The sequence below is a fragment of the Onychostruthus taczanowskii genome, unplaced genomic scaffold, assembly GCF_017590055.1.
Source record: "Onychostruthus taczanowskii isolate IOZ18803 unplaced genomic scaffold, ASM1759005v1 scaffold181, whole genome shotgun sequence".
Taxonomy (NCBI): Eukaryota; Metazoa; Chordata; class Aves; order Passeriformes; family Passeridae; genus Onychostruthus; species Onychostruthus taczanowskii.
This window is the reverse complement of record NW_024499029.1, coordinates 531,077-543,813: the sequence shown is the minus strand read 5'-3', so window position 1 is coordinate 543,813 and position 12,737 is coordinate 531,077. Positions and strand designations below refer to the sequence as shown.

General features: G+C 64.9%; 2 protein-coding genes across 2 annotated transcripts in view; both read right to left on the bottom strand.

Annotated features, from left to right (window-relative positions):
* NPC1L1 (NPC1 like intracellular cholesterol transporter 1) overlaps positions 1-3,773 on the bottom strand; it is a 14,997-nt gene extending 11,224 nt beyond the window's left edge. The window contains exons 1-6 of the mRNA XM_041401016.1: positions 2,714-3,773; positions 2,123-2,663; positions 1,391-1,491; positions 1,147-1,319; positions 519-647; positions 93-275 (exon numbers count right to left, since the gene is read on the bottom strand). Coding sequence (XP_041256950.1) covers positions 93-275; positions 519-647; positions 1,147-1,319; positions 1,391-1,491; positions 2,123-2,663; positions 2,714-3,551 — 1,965 coding nt within the window. The 5' untranslated portion in view covers positions 3,552-3,773. The remainder of the gene's footprint in view (positions 1-92; positions 276-518; positions 648-1,146; positions 1,320-1,390; positions 1,492-2,122; positions 2,664-2,713) is intronic.
* Positions 3,774-5,353: 1,580 nt separating this feature from the next.
* DDX56 (DEAD-box helicase 56) overlaps positions 5,354-12,737 on the bottom strand; it is an 8,714-nt gene continuing 1,330 nt past the window's right edge. Inside the window, exons 3-13 of the mRNA XM_041401015.1 lie at positions 12,252-12,342; positions 10,795-11,039; positions 9,556-9,669; positions 9,096-9,254; positions 8,616-8,710; positions 8,463-8,536; positions 8,189-8,278; positions 7,303-7,408; positions 6,353-6,441; positions 5,818-6,000; positions 5,354-5,573 (exon numbers count right to left, since the gene is read on the bottom strand). Of these exons, the coding sequence (XP_041256949.1) occupies positions 5,923-6,000; positions 6,353-6,441; positions 7,303-7,408; positions 8,189-8,278; positions 8,463-8,536; positions 8,616-8,710; positions 9,096-9,254; positions 9,556-9,669; positions 10,795-11,039; positions 12,252-12,342 (1,141 nt within the window). The 3' untranslated portion in view covers positions 5,354-5,573; positions 5,818-5,922. The remainder of the gene's footprint in view (positions 5,574-5,817; positions 6,001-6,352; positions 6,442-7,302; positions 7,409-8,188; positions 8,279-8,462; positions 8,537-8,615; positions 8,711-9,095; positions 9,255-9,555; positions 9,670-10,794; positions 11,040-12,251; positions 12,343-12,737) is intronic.

Below are 12,737 nucleotides of genomic sequence, written 5' to 3'. Positions count from 1 at the left end.
CCCGGTGCCCCCCGGTGCCCTCCAGTCCCACCGGTGCCCCCATCCCCAAGGACACCCCCATTCCCCGGTGCCCCCCGTGCCCCACTCCGCACCTGCAGCTCCTGCACGAAGATGAAGATGTTGTCGGCGCCCACGGCCAGCACGAGGAAGGGCACGACCTCGATGATGATGAGGGACGAGCGCAGCCCCAGCAGCGCCAGCAGCCCCATGGCGGCCAGCACGGCCCCCAGCACCACCGCGATGCCCCCCAGCGCCAGCGTCACCTTGGACTCCACCTGCGGCACCCCCGGGGGGCACCCCGGGTCAGCACCCCCGGCTGGGCACCCCCGAACCCCCCCGAACCCCCCAAATCGACCCCCTCGGGGTCACCGGGACCCTCCCTCACCCCCGAACGGCCCAGGACCCCCCCAACCCACGGCCCCGGGGCTGCACCAGGTCCCTCTGCCACCCCTGATGCCCCCAAACTCTTCCGGGGCTCACCAGGTCCCCGTGCCCCCCCCGAGACCCCCGGGGCTCACCAGGACCCGCTGCCACCCCCAACACTCGCCCAGGGCCAGCGCGATGTAGGCGAACACCAGCAGGTAGCTGGTGGCGAACACTGGCAGGTCCTCCCCGCTCGTGCGGTTGAGCTCGTCCTCCAGAGAGCGCTGAGGGGACAGCGACAGCTGGGGGGGCACCGCGGGCACCGGGGGCACGGGGACATGGAAGGGGCACAGGGACATGGGGGGCACTGGGGAAACCGATGGCAGGGGGGGCACCAGGGGCACGGGGACATGGAAGGGGCACAGGGACATGGGGGGCACCAGGGACACCGGGGACATGGGTGGCACCAGGGGCACGGGGGCACAGAGAGGGCACAGGGACGTGGGGGGCACCAGGGAAACCGATGGCAGGGAGGGCACGGGGGGCACGGGGACATGGAAGGGGCACAGGGACACAGGGGGGCACCACCAGTGGCATGGAGGGGACACGGGGTTCACTGAGGCCACTACGGACACAGTGACACAGGTGACATCGGGAACATGGGGGTCTCAGGGACACGGAGGGGACACGGGGGGGACACGGCGGTCACACAGGGGACACAGGGGGACACGGAGGGGACAAGGAGGGGACACGGGGGGGGACACGGAGGGGACGCGGCCGCACCTCAGCCATGAAGGTGACCGAGAGGTTGCCGCCGTGGTGGCGCTGGAAGTCGCGCACCACGCGCAGGAATTGCCGCTCCCAGCTCAGCGCCCACTCGAGGCGCGGGTCCCCCGCGGGGAAGTTGTTCAGCGAGTAGGTGACAATCAGCGCCTCGGCCTCCGTGTACTCCGACTCTGCGGGGACACGGCGGTCACGGCGCGGGGACGCCTGGGGGACCCCCCCGAGCAGCCGGCCCCCCCCGTACCGCGGTAGCCGCCCAGGGCGACGTAGGGGAACACGGGCGCGCCGTACTCGGCCATGCAGCTCAGCTCCAGCGCCGTGATGTCCTTGAAGGAGAGCGGGGAGCTGGTGGGGACAGGGCCGGGCCGTCAGCGGGGGCTGTGCCCGCCCGGCGCCGCCCTGCGCCCGCTGCCACCCGCGGGTGCCGTGGGGGACGCGTGGGTGGCACCACAGAGACGCGGCCTGGCGCCCAACAGCGATGGGGACACACGGGTGACAGCCCAGACACACGGCCTGGCGCCCAACAGTGATGGGGACACGTGGGTGGCACCCTGAACCCACGTGGGCATCGCCCCAACCCCACAGCTGGGCACCCCACAGGCACCGTGCCATGTCCAGCACCCACAGATGTCACCCCAGCCCCAAACTGGGCACCAAATCATGGACAGAGCATCACCCCAACCCTACAGCCGGGCACCCCATGGGCACTGTGCCACACAGATGTCACCCCAGCCCCACAACTGGGCACCAAATCATGGACAGAGCCCCGTGGGCATCACCCCAACCCTACAGCTGGCCACCCCATGGGCACTGTGCCACACAGATGTCACCCCAGCCCCACAACTGGGCACCAAATCATGGACAGATCCCCGTGGGCATCACCCCAGCCCCACAGTGGGCACCCCATGGGCACTGTGCCACACAGATGTCACCCCAGCCCCACAGCTGGGCACCCCACGGTGCCCGTGGCACCCACTTGACGCAGTACATGAGGTGGTCGTGCCAGTCCACGGTGCCCTGCTCCTTGCTGTCCTGCTGCCAGGCGCTGAGCGCCAGGCGGCTGCGGTTGTTCTGGAAGTACTGCGTGACGCTGTTGACGGCGCAGTCGCCCACGCCGGGCGCCGCGGGGTTCAGGGGGGCGTAGCACACGTCCTGCAGGCTGACGTTCCTGCCCGCGCCCGGTGCCCACGCCGTGGTGCCCGCCAGCGTCTCCTGCAGCTCCAGCAGCGCCAGCAGCACGTCCTGGGCCAGCACCCCGCTGAAGTTCTTGGTGCCCAGCACCACCGAGTCGTAGGCGGTGCCGGGGCGCCCCGGCGCCGTCACGATCACCTGGTTGGTGCGCAGGAAGGGCCCGAAGTGGCGGTCGTGGAACTCCTTCTCCTGCCTGGCGCGGCTGCCCGGCGCCGACCACAGCTCCACGGGGTCCGTGGTCAGCTGCAGGGTCACCAGCCCGGCCGAGAGCCCTCCGGCCACCGCCGCGGCCGCCGCCAGCACGGCCACCGGCCGCGTGGCCACCGCTGCGCCGGCACCACGGGCGGGCAGGCCCGGGCGCAGTCCTGGCACGAGCACGGCTCCTGGTCGGCGCCGGGCGCTTGGTCGCAGCTCCAGACGGGCGCGTCCAGCGGCACGACGCCCTCGCCGGGCTCGGAGCCGTTGGGCAGCAGCCGGAAGTCGATCTGCAGCGGCGCCAGCCCGTTGTTCTTGTTGCCCTGGTAGTCCAGCCAGCGCTGGGCCGTGCAAAGCTCGGCGCCGTAGCGCCCGCACATGGTGGAGATGGCGTAGCCGCCCGTGGCCGGCAGCCGCACGTCCTGGCACGAGGCGAAGGCGGCCTCGGCGTAGCGGCGGCGGTAGAAGAGCCGGTACTCCAGCACGGCCCGGGCGCCGGGCACCGCCGCGTAGTCGGCCACGCGGGTGACGTTGGTGAAGAGGCTCTGGTCGGGGCTGCAGATGTTGTGGCAGTAGAGGTTGGCGAAGTTGCGGGCGCAGGCCGGGCACCGCGCCAGCACGGCGCCCGACAGCCCCACGCTGACGCGCAGCGCGCTCAGCTGCCCGTAGCTGCAGCACACCCGCGTGGTCTCGTTGTCCCCCCGCGCCAGCTCGGGGCACACGGAGCGCAGCAGGGCCAGCAGCGCGCCCTGCGCCACGCGCGCCGGCGTGTTGGACAGGCAGGGCACCTTGGAGGGCACCAGCGACGTGTTGACCTCGGGGTTGCGCCCGCACTCGCCGTAGAAGGCGCAGACGCCGGCCTGGCGCACGGGGGTCAGCGACGGCGACGCCTGCGGGGACGGGGACGGGGTGGGTGGCACGGCGGTGGCACCTTGAGGGGCGAGGGGGACCCGGTGGGCACCGCGGAGGTGTCGCCGCAGCTCCGGCGCCTTCGCTTCCTCCAAATGGCGCCACGGCATTGTCCCCGCATTCCGCCACCTCCAGTTCCTCCAAGTGTCACCCGAATGTCACCCAGTGGGCACCACGAGGGTGTCCCCTGGTTCTGCCACCCCCAGACCTCCCAAGTGCCACCTAAATGTCACCAAGTGGCCACCACACCGGCGCCCCTCGGCTCCGCCCAGCGCAAACGTTCCGAGTGCCACCCAAATGTCACCAGGTGGGCACGGCACCGGTGTCCCCCCGGCTCTGCCACCCTCAGCCCCCAAATGCCACCCGACTGTCACCGCACCGGTGCCCCCCACGCCCCCCGGGGCCACTCCCAGTGCCCGCCCCGCGTCCCTCCCAGCGCCGCCCGCGGCGTCCCCCGTCCCCTACCAGCGCCAGGAGCGCGGCCAGGAGCGCGCCGGGCAGTGCCAGGGAGGCGGCCATGCTGACAGGGCTGTCCCCAAGTGCCACCCGCGCCTTTAAAGCCCCCCCGCCCCCCGGTGCCAGCTGGGGAGGGCACCGCTGGCCTGATAGCAGCGGGGCCAATCAGCCCGAGGCCGGATCGATCATTAACCCGATCATCGATCGATCGGGGCGGGGCCCAGCGGCCCCGGAGCCGCCAGGGCGGGGTGGCACCGAGCGGGGCACGGGGCGGCACTGCAGGCGTCACCGAAATGGGGAGAAAACGGGGATTTGGGAGTTCAGGGTGGCACGGGGTGGCATCAGGGCACGGAAATGGGGACAAACCGGGAGTTTATGAGATCAGGGTGGCATCGGGGGCACCCACGGGCACCGATTTGGGGACAATCGCAGGAATTCGGGAGCGGGAGGTGGCACAGGGTGGCAGCGGGACGTCACCCGCGGGCATCTGTGACAGCTCCAGTGCCACATCCCGGGGGTGGCGCCCTGGTGTCCCCCACGCCGTGGGCAGGGCTGTGCCAGGGCCACCCTGGTGCCATCCCGGTGGTGACAGAGCCAGCCTGGTGCCATCCTCGTGTGCCAGGGCCACCCCTGTGCCCTCTGTCCCAGTGACATCTCAGCGGTGCCACTGCCACCCTGGCGCCAACCCTTGTGTGCCAGTGCCATCCTGGTGGAGCCAGTGCCATCCCGGTGCCATCCCCGTGTGACAGCACCATGCCATCCCAGTGCCATCCCTGTGTGCCACTGCCATCCTGGTGGAGCCAGTGCCACGCCCGTGTGACAGTGCCATCCCCGTGTGACAGTGCCATCCCAGTGCCCTCTGTCCCCGGTGGCTCCAGGGCCTTGGACCCCGCTCGGTGCCATCCCCGTGTCACTGTGCCATCCCCGTGTGACAGTGCCATCCCAGTGTGACAGTGCCATCCCAGTGTGACAGTGCCATCCCAGTGCCCTATGTCCCCAGGGCCTTGGACCCCGCTCAGTGCCATCCCCGTGTGACAGTGCCACCCGGTGCCATCCCGTGTGACAGTGCCATCCCAGTGCCCCCTGTCCCCGCTGGGTTCAGGGCCTTGGACCCCGCTCGGTGCCACGCCTGTCCCCGATGTCACCAGGGTGGGGCAGTGCCACCCCCGCCACCCCCCGGGTCCCGGTGCCACCCTCGAGCTCGCACCGGGTCCCCGCAGTGTCCCCAGGGGTGCCAGCCCCGATGCCATCGGTGCCACCCCCGCAGTGTCCCCAGGGATGCCACCCCCGATGCCACCCGTGCGTGCCCTTGCGCCGCTCTTTATGGCCCTGGTGGCCTTGGGGACAAAAAGGGGGAGACAGATAAGGGGGGGACAGATAAGGGGGCACAGATAACGGGGGACACTGCCCTGGCACCGCCCTGGCACCTTTGCCCACGCCAGCGTCACCCGCCTGTCCCCGCCGTGTCCCCGGCCCTGCCTGGCACCGTGCCCGGCCCGGCCCCGTCACGCAGCCACCAAGGGACACCGGGGGACACTGGAGAGGCTCCTTGGCACCTTTATTGTCACCAACCCCCGGGGGGGGGCACGGGATGGCCCCAGGGTGGCACAGGATGACACAGGTGGGTCCCCAGGGGGTGATGGGGTGCCCAGGTGCCCCCAGGTGGCTCAGGGGGCACCACAGCCATGCCAGGCTCAGGGGGTGCCCCAGGCTCAGGGGGTGCCCCCAGCTGTCCCCAGCCGTGCCAGGCTCAGGGGGTGCCCCTAGGCACTCAGGGGGTGCCCCACCGTGCCAGGCTCAGGGGGTGCCCCAGGCTCAGGGGGTGCCCCCAGCTGTCCCCACCGTGCCAGGCTCAGGGGGTGCCCCCAGGCACTCAGGGGGTGCCCCAGGCTCAGGGGGTGCCCCCAGGCTCAGGGGGTGCCCCCAGGCACTCAGGGGGTGCCCCAGGCTCAGGGGGTGCCCCCAGCTGTCCCCACCGTGCCAGGCTCAGGGGGTGCCCCCAGGCACTCAGGGGGTGCCCCAGGCTCAGGGGGTGCCCGCTGCCCCCCGTTTGCTCCCTCGCCGGGTGAACCTGAAGCTCTGCAGGGGATTCCCGGAGCGGGGCTGCGGAAACACGGGGGGCGGGGGGGCACGGGTCAGGGGTGGTCGGGACTTTTGGAGTATTTTGGGGGGATTTTTGAGAGATTTTTGGGGGGATTTTTGGGGATTTTTAGAGGGAATTTTAGGGGATTTTGGGATGAATTTTTGGGATGACTTGGGTGATGTTTTTGGGGGGATTTTGGGGATTTTGAGGGGGGATTTGGGGGTTCAGCAGGGAATTTGGGGGTGGAATTTGGGGATTTTGGGGTTCAGCAGGGATTTTGGGGGTGGAATTTGGGGATTTTGGGGTTCAGGGGGAGTTTGGGTGGATTTTGGGGTTCAGCAGGGATTTTGGGGGGGATTTGGGGTCCCTCACCTTGCTCCCCCCCCGCCGGGCCCCGGCCCCTCGGGGACATTTCCTCTTTTTGGGGTTGGGGTCGGCGATGCCGCGCAGACTGGGGGGCACTGGGGGGGCACAAAGGGGGTCAGTGCACCCCAAACCCACCCCAGGCCAAATGCACCCCACTGCCCACCCCAAAACCACCCCCAGACCCAAATTTTCCCCATTTTTTCCCTTTTATTTCCCCCAAATTTCAATTTTTTTCCCCAATTTCCCCCTTTTTTCCCCCATTTTGGTGCCCAGGTGGGGCTGGGGCTGCTCCCACTTCCCCATTTCCCTATTTTTATCCATTTTACCCATTTTTAAACCATTTTTTCCCCCAGAATTTCAATTTTTCCCCATTTTTTCCCCAAAATTTCAATTTTTTCCCCAATTCCCCCCTTTTCCCCCCATTTTTGGGTACCCAGGTACTCGGGCACGTGGCCCAGCTGGGGCTGACCCCACTCCCATTTCCCCAGTTTTTACCCCATTTTTCCCCCAAATTTCACTTTTTTCCCCCAAAATATCCATTTTTTCCCCAAAATTTCACTTTTTTCCCCAAAATTTCCATTTTCCCCCATTTTTGGGTACCCAGGTAGTCGGGCACGTGGCCCAGGTGGGGCTGACCCCACTCCCATTTCCCCAGTTTTTACCCCATTTTTTCCCCCAGAATTTCCATTTTTTCCCATTTTTCCCCCCAAAATTCCCATTTTCCCCCCCATTTTTCCCCAATTTCCCCCTATTTTTGGGTACCCAGGTAGTCGACCACGTGGCCCAGGTGGGGCTGACCCCACTCCCATTTCCCCAGTTTTTATCCCATTTTTCCCCCAAAATTTCACTTTTTTTTCCCCAGAATTTCCATTTTTTTCCCCAATTTTTTCCCCAAAATTCCCATTTTCCCCCCCATTTTTCCCCAATTCCCCCCTTTTCCCCCCATTTTTGGGTACCCAGGTAGTCGGGCACGTGGCCCAGGTGGGGCTGCACGCTGGCCGGGTGCAGGGGCCGGTCGTGCCTCAGCGCCTGCAGGTCCCGGGGATTGTCCTCAAAATACACCTGAAATCCATTAACGAGCCCCTAATTAACCCCTGATCATTCACCAATCACTAATGAACCTGCCATCATTAACTGGGCATGGAAATTCCTCCCCAGCACCCAACTGGGTGAGGTTAAAATGGCAAAAAGGGGTTAAAACGGAAGGGGTGGGGAAGAAATCCCAAAAGGATTTGGGGTTTTTATCCCAATTTTGGGGTTTTTATCCCAAATTTGGGGTTTTTAATCCCACTTTGGGGGTTTTCAACCCATTTTGGGGTTTTTATCCCATTTTTAAAAGATTTTATCCCAACTTTGGGTTTTTTTATCCCCAATTTGGGTTTTTTTTTGCCCCACTATGGGGATTTTATCCCAATTTTGGGGGTTCCCCCCTCCATTTTGGGGTTTCTATCTCAGTTTTGGGAGGTTTTATCCCAATTTTTAAAGACTTTTTCCCCATTTTTGGGATTTTTATCCCCATTTTTGGGGTTTCTATCCCCATTTTTGGGGGTTTTATCCCAATTTTGGGGGGTTTTGATGCTGATTTTGGGGTTTTTATCCCCATTTTTGGGGTTTTTATCCCGTTTTTGGGGGGTTTTTATCCTGATTTTGGGGTTTTTATCCCCATTTGGGGTTTTTATCCCAGTTTTGGGGTTTTTATCCCCATTTTGGGGTTTTCAGCCCAGTTTTGGGGGGATTTTATCCCGATTTTGGGGTTTTGATGCCGATTTTGGGGTTTTCAGCCCAGTTTTGGGGGGATTTTATTCTGATTTTGGGGTTTTCAGCCCAGTTCTGGGGTCTCACCTTGAGCTTCTCGCAGTTGAGCAGCTCCTGGCGCAGCTCCCGCAGCCGCGCCTCGCGCACGGCCTGCTTGGTGACAGCACGCATGGCGTCCTGGGGACATGGGGACATTGGGGACATGGGGACAGCATTGGGGACAGGCCTGCTTGGGGACAGCACGCATGGCGTCCTGGGGACAGCATTGGGGACATGGGGACAGCATTGGGGACAGGCCTGCTTGGTGACAGCACGCATGGCGTCCGTCCCCGCTGTCCCCCGTGTCCCCGCTGCCCCTCACCCTGCAGCGGTACCGCAGCGTCTCGATCTCCTCCATGCGGAACTCGTAGGGCTGCAGCATGGACTGCCCGTTCTCTGGGGACACAGGGCCACCTCGGCGTCACCTCCGTGTCCCCGAGCCCCCCAGGCCCCCCGCAGTGTCCCCAAGTGCCACCTGCTGCCAGCGTGTCCTCGATGCGCCGCAGCCCCTCCAGCTCGTCGGGCAGTGCCAGCGTCAGCGCCGTGCCAGGGCTGTCCCCACGCGCCGTCCTGGGGACAGGGACACCGTGGGGACACCGTGGGGACACCCTGATACCCCCGGGGACACCGTGGTGACCCTGGGGACACCGTGGTGACACACCTGCCCACGCGGTGGATGTAGGTCTCCACGGAGTTGGGGACATCGAAGTTGTGACCCCCAAACCCCCTGGTGACCCCGGTGACCCCGTGGTGGCCCAGGTGACCCTGTGGTGGCCCCGTGGTGGCCCCGGTGACACACCTGCCCACGCGGTGGATGTAGGTCTCCACGGAGTTGGGGACATCGAAGTTGTGACCCCCAAACCCCCTGGTGACCCTGTGACCCCGTGGTGGCCCCGGGGACCCCATGGTGGCCCCGTGGTGGCCCTGTGACCCCGTGGTGGCCCCGGGGACACACCTGCCCACGCGGTGGATGTAGGTCTCCACGGAGTTGGGGACATCGAAGTTGATGACGGCGGCGACGTTCTGGAAGTCGATGCCACGGGAGACCCCGAACTCGGGGTCCTGGGGACACTGGGGCGGCTGTCCCTTCCTGTCCCCCTTCTTGTCACCCTTCCTGGGGACATGGGGACAGTCAGGGACACAGGTCCCAGTCCCCAGTGCCACTGCGCTGTCCCCAGTGCCACCCCATTGTCCCCAGGCTGACCTGGCTGTCCCCAGTGCCACCCCATTGTCCCCAGGCTGACCTGGCTGTCCCCAGTGCCACCCCATTGTCCCCAGGCTGACCTGGCTGTCCCCATGTCCCCTGGCTGTCCCCGTGTCCCCTGGCTGTCCCCATGTCCCCAGGCTGTCCCCGTGTCCCCATGTCCCCTGGCTGTCCCCGTGTCCCCTGGCTGTCCCCGTGTCCCCAGGCTGACCTGGCCGTGCCCCCCTTGCGCGGGCGGTGTCTGGGGGGCTCCGCCGGCCCCTCCTCGTCGGTGGCCACGATGTAATCGTAGAGACCCCGGTTAAACTGGGCGATGACGTGGCACCTGTGGCACAGGGACAGCGAAGGGACACCTCAGTGGCACCCGGGACACCTCAGTGCCACCCGGGACACCTCAGTGGCACCTGGGACACCTCAGTGGAACCCGGGACAGGGACAGGAATTGACAGCACAAACAGGAATTCCCACAGACCCCACCCCATAAATCCCACCCCCTTTCCACTGGGATCAGGTGAAAACCCAGGAATTCAGGACTCAAACGGGAATTCCCATAAATCCCCCAGGACTCACTGGGATCTCACAGAGACAGGTGTGGGTTGAGGGCACAAATGGGAATTCCCACCCCATAAATCCCACCCCGCTACTTCAGCTCCAAAGTCACCGGGATCAGGTGAAAACCAAGGAATTTAGAACTCAAATGGGAATTCCCACCCCATAAATCCCACCCCGCTACTTCAGCTCCAAAGTCACCGGGATCAGGTGAAAACCAAGGAATTTAGAACTCAAATGGGAATTCCCACAAACCCAACCCGTAAAACCCCAGGACTCACCAGGATCTCACAGGCAGCTGCAAGTCGAGGACAAACCCAGGAATTCCCACAGACCCCACCCCACAAATCCCCCCAGACTCACCAGGATCTCAGAGGCAGCTGCAGGTCGAGGACAAACCCAGGAATTCCCACAGACCCCACCCCACAAATCCCCCGGACTCACCGGGAGCGGGCGGGCAGCTGCGGGCTGAGGGCACAAATGGGAATTCCCACAGACCCCACCCCACAAATCCCCCGGACTCACCGGGAGCGGGCGGGCAGCTGCGGGTTGAGGACAAACCCAGGAATTCCCATAAACCCAACCCCATAAAACGCCAGGACTCACCGGGAGCGGGCGGGCAGCTGCGGGTTGAGGGCGCAGGCGGCGATCCCGAACTGCTCCAGGAAGAGTTTGAGGCGGAAGGCCCGGGCCAGGCTGCCCACGAAGAGCAGCGCGCGGCCCCGCAGCAGCCGCAGCTTCAGCAGCGCCGCCAGCAGCAGGAACTTGGACAAACCCAGGAATTCCCACAGACCCCACCCCACAAATCCCCCGGACTCACTGGAATCTCAGAGGCAGCTGCGGGCTGAGCACAAACCCAGGAATTCCCACAGACCCCACCCCACAAATCCCCCGGACTCACCGGGAGCGGGCGGGCAGCTGCGGGTTGAGGGCGCAGGCGGCGATCCCGAACTGCTCCAGGAAGAGTTTGAGGCGGAAGGCCCGGGCCAGGCTGCCCACGAAGAGCAGCGCGCGGCCCCGCAGCAGCCGCAGCTTCAGCAGCGCCGCCAGCAGCAGGAACTTGTCCTCCTCGGTGCCACAGCGCAGCTGGAACTGCTGCAGCTGGGAACGGCCCGGCAGCCGCGGCTCGGGGGGCACCACCTGCACCTGGAGTGGGTTTTGGGGTGAAAATCCCAAAAATGGGGAGTGGGGAACTGCTGCAGCTGGGAACGGCCCGGCAGCCGCGGCTCGGGGGGCACCACCTGCACCTGGGATTTGGGGTTAAAAACCCAAAAAAAAAATGGGGAGTGGGGAACTGCTGCAGCTGGGAACGGCCCGGCAGCCGCGGCTCGGGGGGCACCACCTGCACCTGGAGCGGGGTTTGGGGTGAAAAACGCAAAAATGGGGATTGGGAAACTGCCCTGGGGGCACAACCTGCACCTGGAATGGGATTTGGGGTGAAAATCCCAAAAATGAGGACTGGGGAACTGCCCTGGGGGCACAACCTGCACCTGGAATGGGATTTGGGGTGAAAAACCCAAAAATGGGGAGTGGGGAACTGCTGGAGATGAGAATGGCCTGGGAGCCGGGGCTCAGGGGGCACCACCTGCACCTGGAGTGGGGTTTGGGGTGAAAATCCCAAAAATGGGGACTGGGGAACTGCTGCAGCTGGGAATGACCTGGCAGCCGTGGTGTGGGGGGCACCACCTGCACATGGAATGGGATTTGGGGTGAAAATCCCAAAAATGGGGAGTGGGGAACTGCCCCGGGGGCACCACCTGCACCTGGAGCGGGGTTTGGGGTTAAAAACCCAAAAATGGGGAGTGGGGAACTGCTGGAAATGGGAACGGCCCGGCAGCCGCGGCTCGGGGGGCACCACCTGCACCTGGAGCGAGGTTTGGGGTGAAAATCCCAAAAATGGGGAGTGGGGAACTGCTGCAGCTGGGAACGGCCCGGCAGCCGCGGCTCGGGGGGCACCACCTGCACCTGGGATTTGGGGTTAAAAACCCAAAAATGGGGACTGGGGAACTGCCCCGGGGGCACCACCTGCACCTGGAGTGGGGTTTGGGGTGAAAATCCCAAAAACAGGCATTGGGGAAGCTGGAGATGAGGCTCTGGGGACAGAACCTGCACCTGGAACAGGATCTGGAGCCAGGATCCCAAAAGGGATTGGGGAATGGGAATTCCCAGGGAATTTGGGGACACGGATGGGAAATGGGGGGTGGTGTTCCCAAATTCTGGTGTTTTCTGGCCCCAAAATGTGCTCCTGGGGATGGGGTGTCCCCAAATCCCGGTGTTTTCCATCTCTGTGCCCACTGCAGAACCCCCAAACCTCGCTCCAGACCCCCCAAAATGCCCCCAAATGCCCCAAAAGCTCACGGGGTTGTGCAGCACCAGCTCCTGCAGCGCCTCCAGCTCGGGGTTCAGGGTGGCCGACACCAGCAGGGCCTGGTAGATCTTGGGCATGTGGCTGGGGGGGCACGGGGGTCAGCGGCACCCCAAAACCCCCCCGGGCACCCCAGAATCCCTCTGAGTGCCCCAAGACTGCCCAGAACACCCAAAACTGCTGAGAGCCCCCAAAACCCTCAGTGCCCCCAAAACCCCAAAACCCTCAGTGCCCCCAAAACCCTCAGTGCCCCCAAAACCTCTCAGGGAACCCCGAAACTTTAAAGACCCCAAAACCCTCAGTGTCCCATCACTGTCCCCAACTCTCCTCACTGTGTCCCCTCCCACTGTGCCACCCACGTCTCCCTCAGTGTCCCCCCCATACCCCCGCACTGTCCCCATGTTCCCCCCTGTATCCCCTCACTGTCCCCTCCATGTCCCACCCCCTCTCCCCCCCGTGTCCCCCCCCCCTCTCCCCCT